A 19783-nucleotide genomic window follows, 5' to 3' on the forward strand; every position below is an offset into this window, starting at 1 on the left:
ATATTCCCATGCCTTCGAGGTGGGTGTCGATAAGCCGTTCCCTGTCTCCTTAGGGATGTTCACCGACAGGTGGTGGTGGTGAAAGAAGAGTCTCTACACTCCATCTTGTCAGGTAACCCATGGTGGGCAGGGAAAGACAGCCCTCTCTCTGTTGCCCTCTCTCCCCAGGGCAGAGCCTCTGGTCTGGTACAGCGTGGTTCCTTAGCCCAAATAAAGAACCAGGCGTAGATCTCAGCTTAGAGTGAGCTAGAGCTGTTCCATAGCAGGGAGATGGACTTTCTGGGCAGATGGGTAAATGCGTAACAGAGATCCTGGTGGTTATCAGAACGGCTTGGCTGAAGCACAAGCAGCACTCTACAGATTATGTATCAGTAGTCCAGAGGCTTAGTACTGGGACTGTGTGAGCCAGGCTTAGATTTCCCTGTTAGTGAACATTCATTCATGGCTACTGACTAGAACTTATTCCCGTGGTGTCCTCCAGGAAGTGATATGACGGTGTCACAGATCTTGCTAACACAGCATGGAATCCCAGTGATGAATTTGTCAGATGGGAAAGCCTACTGTTTTAATCCATCCCTGTCTACATGGTAAGAATGTCCTGTTCCCTGGGAGTGTTTCTTTACTGGGCACCAGGGCAGGGTGGTCATTCCTGCTTGGCCTTGCTTCTTTTGAACTCTCACCAACCCCTGGATGTGCACTGCCAAACCCTGTAGGGTTCTGTGAATCTGGGGTTCCTTCCTTTCTAAGTCTGTGGGTAAGGGCACTGGCCTCTATATTACTTCCTGGAGCCGGTTTTATCAGAACAGTTACTGAAACGTTTGTGGTTCTTGATAGACTGGCTTCCTTAATCACCACCAACATGGTAGCCTTGTCAGTAGTCCATTCTGTGGGCCCAACTGAACCAAAATGGTCTTTCTGACTCACTGAGAAAATCAAGCTGCTGATGGGAGTTCTGTGTTTCCTTTGACCAGTTTGGAATTTGGAGCAACTTCTTGTATTTGTAAAACTTCTGTAGACATTATATTTTTTAAAAAATGTGCGTGGTATGTGTATGTGTATGTGTATGTGTATGTGTATGTGTATGTATATTTGCATGTGTGTGGGTGGATATGTGTATAGGTATATGTCTGGTGTCTTCCTCTATTGCTCTCTCTTATTACCAAGACAGGGATGATCGCTGGACCTGGAACTCACTGATTTGGCTAGTTTAGCTAGTCCCCTCCCTGCCCTATCCTCTGTGTCTGCTCTTGGCACTGGGATTATGAGCAGGTTGTCATACCTACCTGGCTTTCACATGGGCGCTAGAGATCTAAACGTCAGTCCTCACGCTTATGCAGCGAGCGTCTTATCCATTTGAGCCATCTTCCTGGCCACACTAGAGAGTCTAACCTAGATATATGCATGCAGTGTAGGAGCTGTGTGCCAGCCACTCCTTCAGAACCGAAGCTGCCGCCTCCTCGGTCTGCCGCCAGCCGTATTCATATTCAGGACTGAGATTTATTTTTCAGTAAAAAAACCCCAAAAATTTCTGCTCCCTTTTTCTCAATTTGCAAATAATTCTGTATTAGTGTGTGATTATGGTGAGGCAGGCATGGAGGTACAAGCCTGTAACAATAGCACTTACTCAGGAAGTTGAGACAGAGGATCCCACGTGTGACCTTTCAGAGACTCAGAAAAAGGAAACGACATCAGTCTTTTGTTCTGGACATAAAGGCACCCTCTCTCTTATGGAGAAGATGTTCTTAACACTTATGTAGAGGGTCCTGAAATGGTGGGAGAACGGCCGTACCAGGAAAATTGGAGGCCTAGTGTTGGCCAGCAGGTGGGGTATCGTCAGACTACATAGGGCCGTGGGCAACCCCAGCATTATGAGCCAGCCATTCAGAATCTATTTCATACTGGGGCCACTTGGACATTAAGAGCCAAGACAATGTAGCTAAAATGCTGAGTGACACTCCTCTCATTTATCAGACTGTGACTAAAAGGCCTGCCCGTAATGGGCACCTGTCCTGGAGGACAGTAGCTCTCAGTTTCCACTGCAGTTTCTGCTGCAATGTGGTAGGCAGGGTTTGCTCTCCTGACCTTTTGTCTTCTGGTTTTCCTGACATCTGCTTCTTTCTTTGCTTTCTCAGGAACCTGGTTTCTGACAAGCAAGATTCACTGGCCCAGTGTGCAGACTTCAGGAACAGCCTGCCATCCCAGGATGCCATGCTGTGTTCAGGACCATTAGCCATAATTCAAGGCCGTACCTCCAAGTACGTGAGCTGAGACTCTTGGCACTGTCAACAGTGCCATACTAGGGCCTGGGTCTGGTCCCTGCTTGTTTCCTGTGCTCAGTGTAGAGGGGTTGTCAGTTTTGATCTTCATCAAGTGTGTTTTAGGGACAGCTAGAACCCTGGCCCCATCATTTCAAAGGCCCAGGTGACAGTCAGTGAGGGCCCTAAGGGTCATAGATAACTCATGTGGCACAGGGTTTGGGAGTGGTTAAGGCTGTCATTTCAGGACCCCAGATGGCAGGTACTGAGCATGGATGCTACCATGTAGCCCGCCTTTTGATGAAGAATAGAGGTTGATAGTAGATTAATCAACTGGTGGTTGGGAGGCCTTGGACAACTTACTTGCCCTCCACCCTTCCATCTCCTGTCCGGTACACTGGGGCACACAGGAGCAGTTCCTCCACACCAGTGTAGTATACCCTGTCTTACTGTGCCTGCCTTGCTGGTCTCTGCAGCTCTGGAAGGCAAGCTGCCCGGCTCTTCTCTGTGCCTCACGTGGTGCAGCAGGAGAGCACCCTGGCCTACCTAGAGAGCCAGGTTGCTGCGGCACTCACTCTGCAGTCAAGCCACGAGTATCGCCACTGGCTTCTCCTCTACGCTCGGTACCTCGTGAATGAAGGTGAGGTTGCTCAAAGAGGGGTGTCTGTTGACAATATTTTTCTCTCTTCTCTGAGCCCCTTTTGCTAGAAGATGATGCATGCTCTCCACTGCCTCCCTGGGTCCTCCAGTCCACCCCTACTCCATCAGGTCTCTCAGAGTACCCGTGCTCTTAGTAGCTCCCCGACAGGGAGGAAGGGAAGTAATGGAAGAGGGCTGTGCAGTGACATCTGGCACCTCTCAGTCCTTGGTGGGCAAGTTCTCATTCTGTTTACTAGGCTTTCCTACTACCCCTGAGCCTGCTTCCCAGTGTGTGACAGGACTGGCCCCTCCAAGCTCTCTGTGACCCACACAGCCCCAGCTTTGCTCCCAGAGCTTCTCCACAGCCTTGCCTGTCCTTTGCTTTGTCCTTTATCACCTTCCTCATTTTGATATGATTTAAGGGAAACAAACCTAAGTATGTAAAAGATAGAAAAGTGCACCACGTGTCTACAAGGTGGCTTGCAGAGCTAGTCTCTCATGCTTCTCTCTGACTCTGTGTAAAGGTGCATGGTAGTAAAGCCCTGTAATCACAGTAGACTTTTCTCGTTTGCTCTTTGACTCTTTGTGTGGCCTTCCTAAACAGGAGCCTGGGGTATGCAGTCATGTCTTAGGTCGAGAACCCTATTCTTCAGAAATGCTTTGCCCCTTCCTGAGTGTTGAGCAGAACTCTCCCTTATGTACCACAGAGGCATCGTCTGTACTCTTCTCTTCCATGTGTCTATTCATTGTCCCTGGGCAGTACATCGGTGTCCAGTCTTTTCTCCTTGTTTTGTCGTCTGTGAGAGGAGGAATGTGTGTTAAACCACATGAGACACTGCTTACTACTGAGTCCTCAGATTCTAGCTTCATCCTTTTCATTTTTTCTAGTCCCTGTGATGTTAGTTTTTCTGGTAGCACCACCCATACTGTGGTACCTGCGTCCCTTGATCTTGCCATCTTCAGTTGTCATTCTGTAGTTAGCTTCCTTTTGAAGTTGCCCCGCTACTTCTGATCTTGTCACAACAGCTGCAGTCTTTTCTCTCAAACAGGGTCTGTCAACCCACTCCTTCCACCAGTTTCCCATGGAACTGCATCTTATTTACATGTGCCCAGCAGACAGGGAGGGTGTTGTCTATCGTCTGGAGGCTGATGAATGAGTGAGAAACTACTCTTGGCTCTATAGGCCTCAAATAGAGAGAAATAGACATGTTTTGCCCATAGTAGGCGATAAAATATTTGTTCATTTAGCTTGAATGTGTATACAACTTGGCATTTTCTTGATTTTCAATTCCCTTAATAATGTGCTCCTGTTTTTGTTGTTTTTCTTTGAATAGGGTTTGAATACCGCCTCCGGGAAATATGCCAGGACTTGCTGGGTCCAGTTCACTGCTCCACAGGAAGTCAGTGGGAGTCAACAGTAGTGGTAGGTGCTTTTTTCATTCTTGCCATGAGAATTGTATCAAAATCATGAAGGTTTGATGCATGTCTCTGCCTTTAACTGTTCTTGTCATGAGGCATCCAACTGTCTACCTGACCCGTGGTGTCGGTGGGATACTGGCACGCACAGCTGGCAGGGGTTCAGTAGGCACTGATCACACCTGTGCTGAGGGAAGTGGCTTACCAGCACTCTTGGTGTGGTAGTAAGAGTGAAGGATCATACTAGACATAATGGCACATGCCTTTGATTCCAGTACTTGAGAGGCAGATGCAGGCAGATCTCTGTAAGTTCGAGACCAGCCCGCTCTACATATAAAGTTCCAGGCCAGAGCAGCCATGGTTACAAAGTAAGCTCTACCTCTAAAGAGAAAAGAGAGTCTTGTCCTATCTTGGTGAGCACTAGTAAGGTGGTTCACTTAGGCCATGTTAACAAGCTGCTCTGAGACTGAATTGGTCCAGAGGGGTGGCAAGATTTCAGAGAAAGACACTGTAGATGAAACCCAAGGGTGAGGGGAAGCAGCCCTGCAGCCATGGACCAACAGTTTGGTGGACGTAATGAGGAAAGCAGAAAAGGCTATACACACAGGGAGCAGAGGAGAAGGTGCTGTGGGATGATGGGGAGAGACATATACAGAAAGTAGACCTTTAAGGTCTCCTGAGGACCCAGAGTCAGTGGTAAGTTGGATCAGTATGGTGGCCACAGTGGGGCAAGGAGACAGACCTAGTACGTATAGTAGTAGAACCAATGAGACTTAGTAGATAGCTGAGTTATATGGGAGGAAAGGGGATAATGAATTTTTCACTTCATAGTTTTGGGCCTAGCAAAGGTAGATGGGAGTGCTTTTCAGTGAGTTGGAAAAGAAACCAGTTCGCAGAGGATAGGAGGAACTGTTGGATCTAAGAGTTAGCTCACAGGTAGCATCTGCTCTGACCAGGTACATTGCAAGCATGATGCAGCTTCAGTGTACAAGGCTGACCTAGTTCTCTTCTTGTAGAGAGGGACAGACTTAGCATGTATAGTATCTGGGTGTTTGAAAAAAAAGATAAAGAGGTTAGATGGATACAGAGCATTGGTGGGATGTTATTCTGTACTGAGTGATCTAAAAGGCCTGATGTCCTGAGAAGAAGAAACCAGAAAAGGAAAGGGACAAAGTCATGTACATGTTTGAAGGAAAAATGTCCAAGCTGAGGAACAAGCAGATGCAAAGGTCCTGAGGTGGGAATACTTAAGTACTTGAGTGTTAAGGAACAGCTATGCCGAGTAGTGATCAAAAGGCAATAGGAAGTGAGATGGCGCGACTTGGAAGGCACCGCAGGCTTTGAAAGCATTCCTGTGTTCAGTGGCCAATTCTGTATCCCATTTATTACTTTCATTGCAGTACTTTTAGTTGGGTAATGACGTTCTGGGTTCAGAATCTTCCTTCCAAGAGCCCTGTTGAGAATATTCTTCTTCAGACTTCTAGTGTTGAGGGTTGTTGCTAGAAGATCTGGTATTATGTGATTTCCATGGCTTTGCACATACTTTTGGGATCCGGTCTTAAGGTTTTTTTTTTTTTTTTGTAGAAAAGGGCATATGGTTGTATAAAGATAGATTTATTGGTTGGCTTTACCAGCACAGTAGAACGGTAACTAATGAAGTGGCTATTGCGAATGGCGTTGTTTCTCTGTATGTTTGCTGTTGATAGGTCTCTGTGTTAATTCTCTATCCTGTCACCTTGTTGAAAGTGTTTGTCAGGTCTAAGCTTTGGGAGTCTGTAGTCTGTCATGTATAGAGTCATGCCATGTGCAAATAAGGACACTTTGACTGCTTTTATCACTTTATTTCCTCCTCCTGTCTTACTGTTCTGGCTAAGACTTCAAGTACTGTGCGGAGTGGGAGTGAAGGTATTGGATGCTCTTGCCTTGTTTTTGATCACTTGGGAATTTAGAGTGTTGGCTCATGTCTGTTGTACATAGCCTTCGTTATGTGAAGTAGCTCCTCTGCTTTGTCAGGCAGCCACACTGGATTTTGTCCGTCTTAGTCTAGGTGATAGGTAGTGTCTGCTGTTTTATAGTTTGTCATGTTTGTTGGACCAGCTATGCGTAGTGTCACAGTCTTGGTTATGATGAATGTTCTTGGCATGAGCTCAGATTCATTTCGCAAGTATTTTATTGAGAATTTTTATATTGATGTTTATCGAGATGATCGTCTTTTTTCTTTTTTTTCTTTAAACTTTTTTTATTGGTTCTTTTTGAGTTTCACATCGTTGCATCCCAATCCCACCCTACCTTTGTACTCACCCTCTACCCTTGCAACTTTCCCCACAACAGAGAAAAAAAATTTTGTTGTGGACTCATCATGGTGTGTCCCAGTCTACCATTTTGTCTACACTAATTTGCTTTCAGTTGCTCACTGCCATGACTTGTTGGTCCAATGCGAGGCCTCTGGCTTCTGCTACTCTTATGAATACTGGAACCTCACTAGGTCTCCTCTCAAATATCCGGTTTTTGGCCTGTGTCATGGAGGTCCTCTAGTTTTGGATCTGTAGGACCAGCCCCTTCATGCACTCCAGCAGTCCACTGATGGGGTAGATGTTGGGGTTGGCCAATTCAAAACCCTGGAATTGGACTTGAGAGGTATCTGAACTGGTCAGCCAGTCACCTTTTCTGCTCTCACACCCTCAGACCAGCTCACTAGCAACCTCTGCAACCAGGGTCAGCTCTGTCATGCTACCCAGTTGAGGTATAGGGCCTGTTCTGAGTGAGGAGGCATAGCCAGTTTTCCTGCCTGCCATAGATGTCAAGGGATGAGGGAGGTGAGGAGGGTGTCTCTCTCATCCACACCACTGCTCAGCTGAAGAGAGGCAGGGCCAGCTCTCCTGGACTTATGCTCTTGGGGCAAGCTCACCAGCAACTCCCACATCCAGGGTCAGCTCTATCTACTGTGTTGCCCAGATGAGTTGCAGGTCCTGTTCTCCCAAGTGCTATAGCAGGCGAGGGGCAGGACCAGCTCTCCTACTTTCATGACCCCATTGGAGCCAGCTCTCACCCTCTCTGTTGGTGGTGAGGGCAAAAGGGAGGGGAGGAGATCTCTTCTTTGCCAATACCACTACACAACAGACAAGAGGCAGGGCTGACTCTCCCACACTCACGATCTCCTGGCTCACCTACAGCCCTTATATCCAGGGTCAGGGATTGTACTGTTCAGGGAGGCGCAGGGCCTGCTTTTCTGAGTGCTGCAGCAGTTGAGGGGCCTGGAGCCAGCTCTCCTGCCTGCTGTAGGTGGTGAGGCATCCATCTGTTTCTCTTTCTCTTCCGTCTTTCCACCACTGCTTGCTCCTTTTAGTGGTGCCCAGGATCTCTGGTGTTTGAGGTCATCTCAGCAGTGATCTCAGGAGTTCTATGCTCTGCTCATAAGTTATGGTACTGGGCAGGGGTCATCTTGGGAATGACCTTGCCAGGCCCCCTGAGTGGCCCCTTGTGAGGGTCATGTGTCACGGACTCACTCCCACTTGGGGCCTGTTATGGTTTGTATATACCCGGCCCAGGGAGTGGCACTGTTAGAAGGTGTGGCCCTATTGGAGTAGGCATAGCACTGTGGGTATGGTCTTTAAGACCCTCATTCTAGTGTCTGCAAGTGAGTCTTCTACTAGCAGACTTCAGATGAAGATGTAGAACTTTTAGTTTTGCCTGCACCATGCCTGCCTGGATGCTGCCATGTTCCTGCCTTGACGATAATAGACTGAACCTGTTAGCCAGCCCCAGGTAAATGTTGTCCTTATGAGCTGCCTTGGTCATGGTTTCTGTTGATAGCAGTAAAACTGTAACTAAGACAGGGCCCATGGTCCCAGGTGGGGTTCTTTTAGTCTCCAGCTTTCACCCTGCCTTGGGAGCCCATCTGGGCCTGCACAGTACCAGACTGGTATTCGTCTCAGGCTTGCTTTTTTTTTTTTCGTGGAATGTTAGGCTGCTAATCATTTAGATGTTCACAGGTCAGAACACTGAGCATAGAGGGAGACCTTTCTGCCACACCTTCAATGCCTCTAGGAATGGAGGAAGATCATCTTTTGTTATGTCTTTATCTGGGATCAGGATAACACTGGTTCCATTAAAGACAGTTTGCAAGTTTTTCTTCCTTTTCTATGTCATGTAATTTCAGTAGTGTTGATGTTGGTTCTTGAGAGTTCAGTACTAGGCCTTTTTATATTTTGATATGCCTTAATCAGCACAATAGCTGGGCTACTGCCTAACCTCCACTGTTGACAGAATCTGCCTCCTGCTGATAATTCTGAGTTCTCTGTGCTTCTTGGCTGCTCTGAACCCAGAGGGCTGCCCATCTGGGCTCCTGGCTCCTTCATGTGGCGGCCATGCCTTTCTGTCCTGTACTCTTCTCAGGCCTGGCGTCTCTCCTCCCTCCACACTCTCCTGGCATGGTGGATCTCCTTCTCCCTCCTCTTCCTGGTCCCAAGCCTGAGAATCCTGAAGTCCCACCTCTGTCTGCTGCCCTGCAGTCTGCCAGCGTCTTTATCTACCAATCAGAATTAACTTAGTCCCTCAGTATCTTCCTTGCAGGTCTCTCTTGTGCAAACAGTTTTGGGGACCCAGATTAAAATTAGAACACAAGCAGCATTAGACCAAATCCACTCCAGCTGGTTATGGATCTTTTTAAATTATTTACCTTGTTTTGGTTTTATTTTGTTAGACTGTATGTGTCTAGAAATTAGTCTATTTCTTTTAGACTTTCAAACAGAGTGGAATAGATTTTTAAAATATGTCTTTATTAACATTTTCTGAATGTCAGTATTTTCTGTTGTTTTGCTTCTCCTTTGCTTTCCATATATACTTTTTAAATTTGGGTCTTCTGTGTTTGTTTGTTTGTTTGTTTGTTTCTCACTGTCTTGTGGGATAGAGACCCAAAGACCACTCAGCACAACCAGAATCCTAATTGAGAATCTATACTATGCCGCCCAGCAGCTGGTGACTGCCTGGAGAGGAAGGCTTCTCACAGGGAGCCTTAATGCATTTTACAGAAGCTTTTAAAAGCAAAGACACAGAAACTACATCCTGGTTGGCAGTTGCAGGGAAGGTAAAGCAAGCCCTGGCACCCAACTGCACCTAGGAATTCTTGAGCCTTTGGGGCTGGGATCTGAAGGATCCCAGGCAGCAACCCTACCCTGAGGTGGGCTCCTTTTGCCTCCGTACCTGAGATAGGCAGCTTCTGATGTACAAAGCTGGACTTTTTTAACTGTCACTTTATAGTCCAAGGTCTGTAACTCTTGCAGCAGTGCCTCGGTGGCCCTTAGACAATCTCTTTCAGTTTCAGAGAGGCTAGGAGGAGGTTTTATATTGTAAGAATTCATAGATCATATTGTAAGAATATGATCTTGGGAAACCAGACAGAAGGGCAGGAGGTTGGCACTTAGTGTCTCATCAAACAGGCTTGCAGAGTTTTTAGATCCTTGGGGCAACCTGGTCCAGGTATGTTGTCCACTGTATCATCCCTCTGGTTCTGTCCATTCCAAAGCACCAAAGGTGGGTTGACTCACTTCTGCCAGTGGAAGACTGAAGAGTGCTTCTTTCAGATCCAAGGCATGTATACCTGTTCCTCTGGAGGAATCCGACTCATGAGTGTCTGAGTTTGGGACCGTGGGATGATGGCCTTTGGTCGTCCTATTCACTTCCCTCAGATCTTGGACAGGCCTTTAATCAGAGGGGGCCTGGGCTTCTTTACGGGCGGGAGTGAAAGGTTCCAGGGTGAACGGTAGGACACCAGGATGCCTGTTTCTCTAAGCCAGTCAATATGGACTCTAATTTCTGCCTTTGCTCCCAGGGTCGTTGGGCAGGGGCTTGCTTGCTTGCTTGCTTTATTGATTGATTGATTGATTGATTGATTGATTGATTGTATGTATATGAGTACACTGTAGCCGTCTTCAAACACATTAGAAGAGGGCATCAGATCCCATTACAGATGGTTGTGAGCCACCATGTGGTTGCTGGGAATTGAACTCAGGACCTCTGAAAGAGAGGTCAGTATTTTTAATTGCTGAGCCATCTCTCCAGCCCATAGGTGGTATTATTTAATCTGTACAGGGTTTGCTGAACTGGTTGATTGAACAATATAGGAACTTGGTGTAGGGTCAGTCCCAGGGTTGGGGGTAGTTTCTGCCTAAACCCCCAGTAATTTGTTGTTAGAAAAAAAAAGGTAGTTTAACTGCATCTTTTGTTTGAGGACAGGACTTTCAGCTAAGGAGATATTCTTCTGACAGAGAGAAAGGCATCAACATTTTGCTGGGTATCTGTAAGTCTGTGTCTCATCATCAGAGAAGGTGGTAGTAACTTTCAGTTTATGCAAAATGTCTCTTCCCAACTGTGTAGGGACATCAGGTAAGATCCAAATATGTAGCCCAGTACTAAGAAGTCAATTGCTTTGCCCCCAATTTTAAGGGTTAACCTAGGCTCCTAGGGGTTAAAGCATAGGACCCTATCACTGTTTTTCTTCCTATTCGAGCACTCATTTTTCTCGTGTCCTTTGTCCTTGCAGTAGGCTCATTGGTGGCCTACTTGTCTCCTGCACTGGACTAGTTTATTATATGGGTTTTCTCACAGGGCCACCACTAGGCTTGTTTCTCTGACTCTTGACAGTTCTTTGTTGTTAACAACCTTTGAGTTGCCTCCAGAAACTGGGACCCATTTAAACCTACAAATCCCTCTAACTTTTGTAGCTTCTTTCTAATATCCCAGCTTGCTGGTTGATCCATGTTGAGTGCCTACCTGTTCTCCAGTGCATCTGAACCTGTGGGCATATAGGTGCAGTAAGCCTCTAGGAGGCAGTCTAGGGAAGCAATGGGATGCAGATGGTCCCCTGTGTGACCTCATTTATCTTGGCAGGTCTGTGGGCTTCCTTGCTGCTGCTCAGAGCCTAGCCAGGGAAGTCTAGCTTGTTACTCGTGCCCGCATACGTTGTTTGGTGTTAGGATCCTAGTAGGGTTGGTTGGACTGAAACACACTCTCAATGTGATCCTGTCTGGACCCAGAACTGCTTTCTTAGCTTCCAACCTTACGTGGTCCCTTCTGATGTGAACAGGGTAGCTAATAACTGTTAACAATCATCCCCGGCGGGCTAGTGCGTATGGAAACAGTCTCTACGTGGGAGTTGAGCGCCTGTGGCTTCTCAGAAAGAGGGGAAGACCTTCAGCTTTACAGGGCACTGATAGAGAAGGGTGCAGCTTCTCACTGAGCTCCGTCGGCTTAGAGGAAGTCTGAAGTGTTTGTCAGAGGGAAGGGTGGCAAGAGCTGCCAGTGTCTGGGTTGAGTCAGGGGACTCCAGAAAATTAGAGGTAGTAACTGAGACACCTGCTGGGTTCTGGTAGGGACATAATGGGAGCCACTGTGGGTATGCAGGGGAGACACAAACCTGGGGAGCCTTTGCAGATGGAGAAAAAGAATAAAGGATCACTGGGGCCCAGGCCTGGACTAGAGTCACTCTTTCTCAGGGACTACGGGCAGGTAGTTCTTCTTTCTCTGGGTCACTGGATACAAATTTTGGAGCTTTTCCCCTTAGGGTTTAGGTACCAGAATCTTGATACGAGTTTTAGGGGAACAAACAGGCACCCAGTCACAGAGGAGGCTGTTGTAAGAGACTTAGCCAGACATCCATGTAGGGAAGTAGATCAGAGTGCCAGAATTTCCTGTGATCATCAGCTATTCTGCTCGGGCCTTTTGGTATCATATGTTCCTGCAGATGGCCATTCAATGTCAAAAGAGGGCCACTGTAATTCACAAAGAGTACAGAGGGGTCCATCTTTCTGTCTTTGCATACCTAGTGAAAATAGTGGAGGAAACAGTTAAAGAAGTGAGCTGTGAAGCAGAACTGCCCACAGTTTTACTTCTGGATCATAATTCATAATGACAAGTGAGAGACTGACCAGAAGAGACAGACAGACAGGACAGGAGCAAACAATAACAACATGGAGACCAATTAGGAGTGGCCACCATGCATTCAAATACCTCAACAGTCCTGGGGACTCTGGTGACATCTCACACAGATCTTACATTCTGACAAGCAGCTGCTAATCTGACCTCTTCTATGTATCCAAACAGAAGGCACATTAGATTTATCTCTGGAGATGACAAACCAGGTGACTTTCACTGAAGGAAATTTATACAAGGTTGTTGGAGCGGCCTGGCCCCCTGCAAGTAATGAGTTCTCTCCTGAAGCCCTGGAACATCTCAGGTTATGTACCCTCCAACAGCTGTGGCCTGCACTTAGACCTTGGGATTGGTTAAAATGGTGAAGGTCAAGAAGGGATTTTGGTAGGAACTCCAAATGTTAAGGGATAGAGACCTAAAGTCCACTCATGATAACAAAAGTCCGTACTGAGAGTCTGTGTTAGGCTGGCTGGCAGCTGGCAACTGCCTAGGGAGAAACACCACAGAACAGCCTCAGGAGCTTTTTAAAGCAAAGAACACAGAAAAACTACATCCTAGTTTTCAGTTGCAGAGGAAAATAAAGCAGCAAACAGTGTAACAGAAGTCAAAAGCAAGCAGCTAGCTGTAGCCGGGGCAGTTTGATGCTGAGTTTCTAGAACAGAGTTGGGTGCTTTCCTATGGGGATAGAAAAAGTAGGGGATCAATCTCAAGATAAACTAAAGATGCCTCTAGCTGAAAGAAGGCAGAGGGACCTTTGTCCAGTCACAGTAGTTGTAAATTTCTTGATGGTTTGCCAGTCTTGTTAGTTAATTCTTCAAAAGAACCAGCTCTTCCTTTCACTCATTCTTTGGATTTGTTTGTTTGTTTATTTATTTATTTTCTCAATTTCAGCCCTGGTTGTGAGTATCTCTGTTCACTGTTTTTGGCTTGGTTTGTCCTTGTTTTTTCAATTCTCTAAGGAATATTATTATTATTAATTTGGAGTCTCAAAAATTTTTTATTGGATATTTTCTTACATTTTAAATATTATCCCCTTTCCCGATTTCCTCTCCGGAGTCTCCTTATCCCTTCCCCCCGCCCTGCCTCTATGAGAGTGTTCCCCCACCCACACACTCACCCACTCCCTCCCATCTCCCTACCCTGGCTTTCCCCTACCTGGGGGCATTGAGCCTTCACAGAGCCAAGGGCTTTTCTTCTCATTGATGCCCGATAAGGCCATCCTCTGCTACATATGTGGCTGGAGCCATGGGTCCCTCCATAGTTGGTAGTTTAGTCTCGGGGGGGGGGTCTGGTTGGTTGATATTGTTCTTCCTATGGGGTTGAAAACTCCTTCAACTCCTTCAATCCTTTCTCTAACTCCTCCACTGGGGACTCTGTTCTCAGTTCAATGGTTGGCTGCGAGCACCTGCCTCTGTATTTGTCAGGCTCTGGCAGAGCCTCTCAGGAGACAGCTATATCAGGCTCCTGTCAGCATGTACTTCTTGGCATCCACAATATTGTCTGGGTTTGGTGACTTTATATAGGATGGATCCCCGGGTGGGGCTGTCTCTGGATGGCCTTTCCCTTAGTCTCTGCTCTAGTCTCTCAAATTTTGTTGATGATCAAATGCATTTAACACATGGAATGAATACATGCCTATTAAAAATGATATCTACCCACATTCCATCCTTGGGGTCCACACACAGCACAGGAAACTCCTTTGAGGTCTCTTAGACTCCTGTGGAAACTAAATTTTGAGCGGGAAGAAGTCGGTTCAGTGTGTTAGTATATAGAGGTTGGCACTGATGCAGATAGTAATTGAGAGATATCTCAGGGACCCTACATTCTGAGTTCCTGGAGACAAAGGCAGGTATGGACCATACTCACCATAGAGTCCCGTGGGGCAGGGGGTTCTCTGGTGCTTGGAGTTCCTGGAGAGATTTCCCCAAAGGACCCCACTAGGTCTGAGTTCTTGCTGAGAGTCAGGCTTACCTGGTGAGGACCTCATTTCCAAGGGGCCTTTGTTTTAGGGGGTCTGTCACATTGGGCGATAGATAATCCTGAAATACTAATTTTTGTTTTGTTTCTCCTTCAATATTTGTAGATTGTTTTGCTGGGATTTTGCTGGATCTGTATTGGCATTTATGGTACTTTACAACTTGGAATCTATCTTTGCAGTCCTTCTGGCTTTCAATTTTTTCTGTTGAAGTTATTATTCTGATAGCTCTTCAGTAACTTCACCTTTGTCTTTTGTGGCTTGTAATGTTCTTTCTTTATTTTGTGTTTTTGTTGCTTAATCTATAATATGTTGTAAAGATCTTTTTTCTGGTGCTACCTATTTGAGTTTCTGTAAGCTTCTTGTATACCTGCAGGTTCTACGTACCCCTCTTCATCTAATGAGACTCACACCCCTTCATGGTTCTCTGCTCTGCTGACTTCTTGAGCATCTTCACGTCTGCTTTTCTTCCTTCATAAGCTCTGGCTAACTAGCAGTTGGAGAGAAGAGATCTTGGGAATTAATCAGGAGGACTGTTAGGTCCAGGGGTTCAGGGCCTCTCTGGGAGTGCTGAGAAGTGAGATCCCAGGGGAACAAGTGGCTCACAGGGTGGGAAGAAGCAGGTCTAGTCTGGGGGCTGGGAGGTTGGAAAATCCAGAAGTAGCCAGGTTGCCTGGAGGTGAGGGGTAAGGTCTCGGAGGAACTCTTGGGCCTGTGGAGTGAGACAGTGATGGATGGTTCACAAGATGGGAGGTGGCAGAATTTACCTTGTGGATATGGGAAAGAAGTCCTGGAATTGTGCAGGTCTGTGAGGTGCATTGGAGTAGAGCCTCTGGTGGTGTGGGGAAGGCAAGTCCTAGAGGAGCTGAGAGGCATTTATCTCCCCCTGCCTCCTGTGTTAGTTTATGAACTGTAGCTGGAGCATGAGTGTATATGCATGGACATGAGTTTCAAGTTTATGCTTTGAGTTTATAACTTGCTGTAATCTTTTCATGTGATAGGATATTATCTCACCTGTTATAAGATTACTTGTGGTGGTTTGAATAGGTTTGGCATCCATATATTCATGTGTTTGAAGGCTTGGCCATAGGAAATGGCATTATTAGGAGGTGTGGCCTTGTTGGAGTAGGTGTGGCCTTATTGGAAACTGTGTCACTGTGTCCGTAGGATTCGATGTCTCCTATGCTCAGGCTCCGCCCAGTGGTGAAAAATCTCCTCCTGGCTGCTTGTGGGGATGGTCTCCTCCTGGCTGCCATCAGATCAAGATTAGAACTCTAGGCTCCTCCAGCACCAAGTCTGTCTGCATGATGCCATGCCTCCCATGCTCACCATGATGGTAATGGCCTGAACCTCTGAGCCTGTAAGCCAGTCCAATTAAATGTTGTCCTATACAAGAGATGCCTTGGTCATAGTGTCTCTTCGCAGCAATAAAACCCAAACTAAGACACTCCCAGAGTGTCCTTTAGATCTGTATGTAGGTGTTTAGCCTGCATACACGTGTGCACAGTAGAAGGCATGGCCTACAGTTATAGACGGTAAGGATTTGTTGTCATGTAGATGCTGGAAATTGAACTCTGGACCTCAGGAAAAGCCAGTGCTCTTATCTGCTTAGTGGTCTCTGTAGCCCCAAGGCTGTTAAGGTAACACTTTCCCGCCCTCCTGATCTCGTGCCATACTGTTTTCTTATATAGGAGTCACAGCCTGGTTTCACTGTCCTGCTTTACAAAGCAGATCTTTTTGATGCTTTAGATCGTCTTAACGTTTAATTCCTAACCCTTTGGAAGAGTGCAGTGTGTGAGCAGTTGCCGTGTCTTGTCTCATTTGGAGATCTAATTTTCATTAGCACTTGTTCACCCCCCTCCCACTTCATCTCCTTCACAGCTTGGTTTTTCAGAGTGTGGCTGTGTTCACAGGGTCTGTTTAGGTCACCACTGCTGCAGTAATAGTGTGGGGGTGATGGTTGCCTCTTTAACGGCATCCTTCATCTTAGCTCTTTCCTTCTGCTGGTTTGGGGTTTGGTTTGGTCTTACTCTTACAATGTTTTATTTGGTTGTTTTCTCTGAGTTTTAATACGAGCACTCAGAGATATAGATTCCCCTCTTAGGACTACCTTCATTGTAGCCCATAAATTTTGGTAAGTTTTCATTCGTTCCTTGGATTTAAAAAAAAAAAAAATCTTTCTTGAATTGGCCCAGCCATCATTCAAGTATGTAGTTTAATCTTTGTTATTCTGTGTTTTCTGTAATTTCTCTTTCTATTAATTTTTAGTCTTAATTAGTTTTGATCAGAATACAAGGAAAGTTTTTGAAATTTCGTATATTCATTGAGACTTGCTTTGTATCCTCATGCCCTGGGATCTGTTGTAGAAAAAGTTCTGTGGGCTGCTGAGAAGAATGAGTATTCCTTAGTGTAGGAGGAATGTCCTATAGATGACTTTTAGGTCCATTTGATCTATGGTGCCATTTAATTCTAGTTTTTTTCCCCCCTTGGTTGATCTGTTTTTGTTTTGAGTCAAGGTCTTGTGCAATGGTCTCTGTGTGTACCTCTGGGTCCAGAACTCGCAGCCCTCCTGCCCCACCTGCCAAGTGCTGAGATTATAGCCACATCACTGTGCCCAACTCGAGCTACTGTTTCTATTCAGCCTGTCCCCAGGGCTTTGCTTTTGTTTATGACACGGATAAGAAAACAAATCATCTTTTAAATAAGCATTTTCGATTTTTCAGTTCTACCTTTCTCACTTGTCTTACTGTTTTTGCTAAGCACTTCAGTACAGTTTTGAAATCTTTTTACTAACACATTTTTTGATTAACTCCCCTTTTCTGGATTAAACCAACTTGGTTATAGTTTTATTAGAAAATGTTGCTAATAATTTATTAGGGATTTGTTGGGCATATGACTTCATAGTGACATTCATCAGCCCAGAATCCGTTTCATTTCTGCACTGGTCTTGTTTGGTTTAAGGCTAGCCTGGATTATTTGCAAAATAGATAGAGTTGGTGTTCTTCATTTTTTTGTTCTTAAGTTTGTATGAGGTTGGACTATCCTGATCTTTGAGTGTTCCTTAGAGGACATTTTACAAACCTGGTACCTTCTTTTGTAAGATTCTTTCAGAGTAAAACATGTTTCTAACAAGCTGTTGCCCCAGTCCTTGCCAATTTTTATAACATCTTTTTCTGTCTTTAACTTCCAACTTCCTGTGTCTGTGGTGTTATGTATTATTGCTGTTTTTTGCAGACTTCTGGGTTTGGAGCCTGACGTCTTGAACATTCAGAGCAAATTGTTCTTCAATTGAGCCTGATTCCTGATTCTAAGAATCTTTACTGTATAACACACTCATATTTTAAATAGAATTTTGGGTATATTTAAAGAAATTTATATTATGGGGTTGAGGCTCTAGCTCTGATGTCATGGGAAATCACAGTACATGGGTGACATGCCCAGAGGACAGGATGTTTAAGGTTGTCCTTGGCAACACAGGGAGTTCAGGGCTGGTTTGGTTGCATGAGACAGTTTCAAAAATAAAATTTAGGATATGTTATAGGATTTTTTTTTTTATATGTGTGTAGTGGGGATTGAATCTAGGTCCCCAAATACTCTCCGGTGTGTCCTTCACTCCCACCCAAGCCATTACCCGTGCAGCTTCTCCTCCCTTTGGCCTATCAGCAGGGGTAGGTGCTGCATCTGAGTTGCCTTCCTGGTCTGACCTGGTGTCTGGCAGTTCCCATCCTCTCCCTCAATTCTGAACCTTCGCTGTCCTGGGAACATGCCTTCTGCCTGACTGGTTTTCATTTGATACTCTTGTTAGACTTACTCTATGGCCTATGTGGCAAAGAGCCTACCTAGTAATGGCTGTTACAGACTGCCAGCAGGAACAGGGGAAGAAATACAGGCAGAACACCAGAAGCCACCACTATCCTTATGTGCCTTAATACTCAGGATTACCCTGAAGGATTACCCTGCCTGGAATAGGAAAATGTTGGTCTGAGGGGCAGCCTAGTTGCACTCAATCTTTCTCTGCCACATTCTCCCCTACAAGGTTAAATCTGTAAGAATCCTACCCAGAAAGTATAGGTTTGTGGTGACTCTCTAAGCAAGTATAGGTCTGGACAGAACCTGGTCTTTCCTCCTTCCCTACATTCTAGCAACCCTTTCTTCATGTACACTCACCTGGTCCTGCCTTTTAGCTCTGTACTTCAGTCTCTGCCAAGCCAGAGAAGGCCCCAGAGCCTGAACCTCCTCAGATCTCCCTCAGCTGTTATTCTTGTGTCCACAGGGTCTGCGGAAAAGAGAACTGCTGAAGGAACTGCTGCCAGTCATCGGGCAGAATCTTCGCTTCCAGCGCCTCTTTACTGAGTGCCAGGAACAGCTGGACATCCTGAGAGACAAGTAGCCTGCCCTGGCTTGCCCCAGCTGCTGCAAGGGCAGAGCCACACAGTTGCCACTGGCAGGTGCCCGGGGCTAGCCCCGCCTGCCATGGTAGGAGTAGGAAGAGAGACCTTGGCAGGTGTGTTGTCCTGCACCAGCACTAGCCCAGTTCTCTGGGTGGACATGGCCTATATCCCAGGCCTCGTATGACTCCGAAAGGGGGCAGCTTGTTCCTCCATAGGCCCGGCTGTGGACTTGGGGCTGAAACTGGGGCTCTGCCTTGCTGCCTGGGGCCAGCAGGGATCTCTTGAGCCTGTCTCCAGCTCGGCCCCAAGGTAGATGCTGGCTCCTGCCACTGCAGGTGCTGTGCTGCTTCAGCTATAACGAATGAGCCATTTGTGAGAGCGCGAGCCTGGGATCGTTAGGGATGACGCAGTCTGCAAGTGGACCCGAAGCCTGTGTAAAAGCAAAGCTCTCTGACACATGGACTATTTTTGTACTAGAATTTGCTAACTTGGAATATGGAGTTTCTTTTGGTCGATCAGGATATCCCTATAAGTTACTTGGACATTGGTCACTTATAGGAAATTTAAACTCTAATTATGACAGCTACACTGAAAAAAATAATTGTACTGAAATTAACTTGTCTATCTTCATTTGGTTTAATTTTTAATGTTTGTAAAAAGAGACACTTTGTGTGGGGGTGGGGTGGGACAGAGGGGAGGGCAATTTCTTTTCTAAGTGTAAAATAAATGAACATGCATTGGATACCAAACCATTGCCTTCCTGGCCTTTTTCTTCTAATGTCCTTTCCTCCCTCACTTTCAATATAATGTCCTCTCCTCTCTCACCTCGAGTATTTTTCCTGCTGTGGCAGTGACAGCATTGGAGCCTGAAAGGATCTTCTGGAATTATCTGATTTCTGCTGCCTTCCCCTATAGAAGTTTATCTTTGATGTGTGGGAACCACTTATCTGTCATACAGAAGCACCTCAGGCTGACCTGGGGGCAGCAAACAGGCCACACATGTTACCTCCTAGGTGAGGCATTATGACCCTTGGTGCCTCAGCTTTTGTGGTCATTTTCAGCTTCAGCTGAAGGACTCAGACGTAGAATCCTGGAGAATTATCAAAAGTTCAGTGTGGTGACAAATGTCCCTAATATTAGCATTTGGGAGGCTGAGGCAAGAGGTTTGAGTGCCAGGC

General features: G+C 46.1%; 1 protein-coding gene and 1 pseudogene across 6 annotated transcripts in view; one reads left to right on the forward strand and one right to left on the reverse strand.

The window, feature by feature from the left end:
• Window positions 1–19354, forward strand: part of LOC116898681 (protein HIRA) — a 105314-nt gene extending 85960 nt beyond the window's left edge. For all 6 annotated transcript variants that reach the window (XM_032899935.1, XM_032899937.1, XM_032899934.1 and 3 more), the window contains 6 exons: window positions 54–112; window positions 482–587; window positions 2133–2255; window positions 2732–2895; window positions 4229–4317; window positions 18488–19354. In XM_032899935.1, coding sequence (XP_032755826.1) covers window positions 54–112; window positions 482–587; window positions 2133–2255; window positions 2732–2895; window positions 4229–4317; window positions 18488–18604 — 658 coding nt within the window. In that variant the 3' untranslated portion in view covers window positions 18605–19354. The remainder of the gene's footprint in view (window positions 1–53; window positions 113–481; window positions 588–2132; window positions 2256–2731; window positions 2896–4228; window positions 4318–18487) is intronic.
• On the reverse strand, window positions 8269–8367 carry LOC116899900 (annotated as a pseudogene).
• Window positions 19355–19783: the final 429 nt, after the last annotated feature.

The sequence above is a fragment of the Rattus rattus genome, chromosome 4 (assembly GCF_011064425.1).
Source record: "Rattus rattus isolate New Zealand chromosome 4, Rrattus_CSIRO_v1, whole genome shotgun sequence".
In the NCBI taxonomy this organism is placed as follows: domain Eukaryota; kingdom Metazoa; phylum Chordata; class Mammalia; order Rodentia; family Muridae; genus Rattus; species Rattus rattus.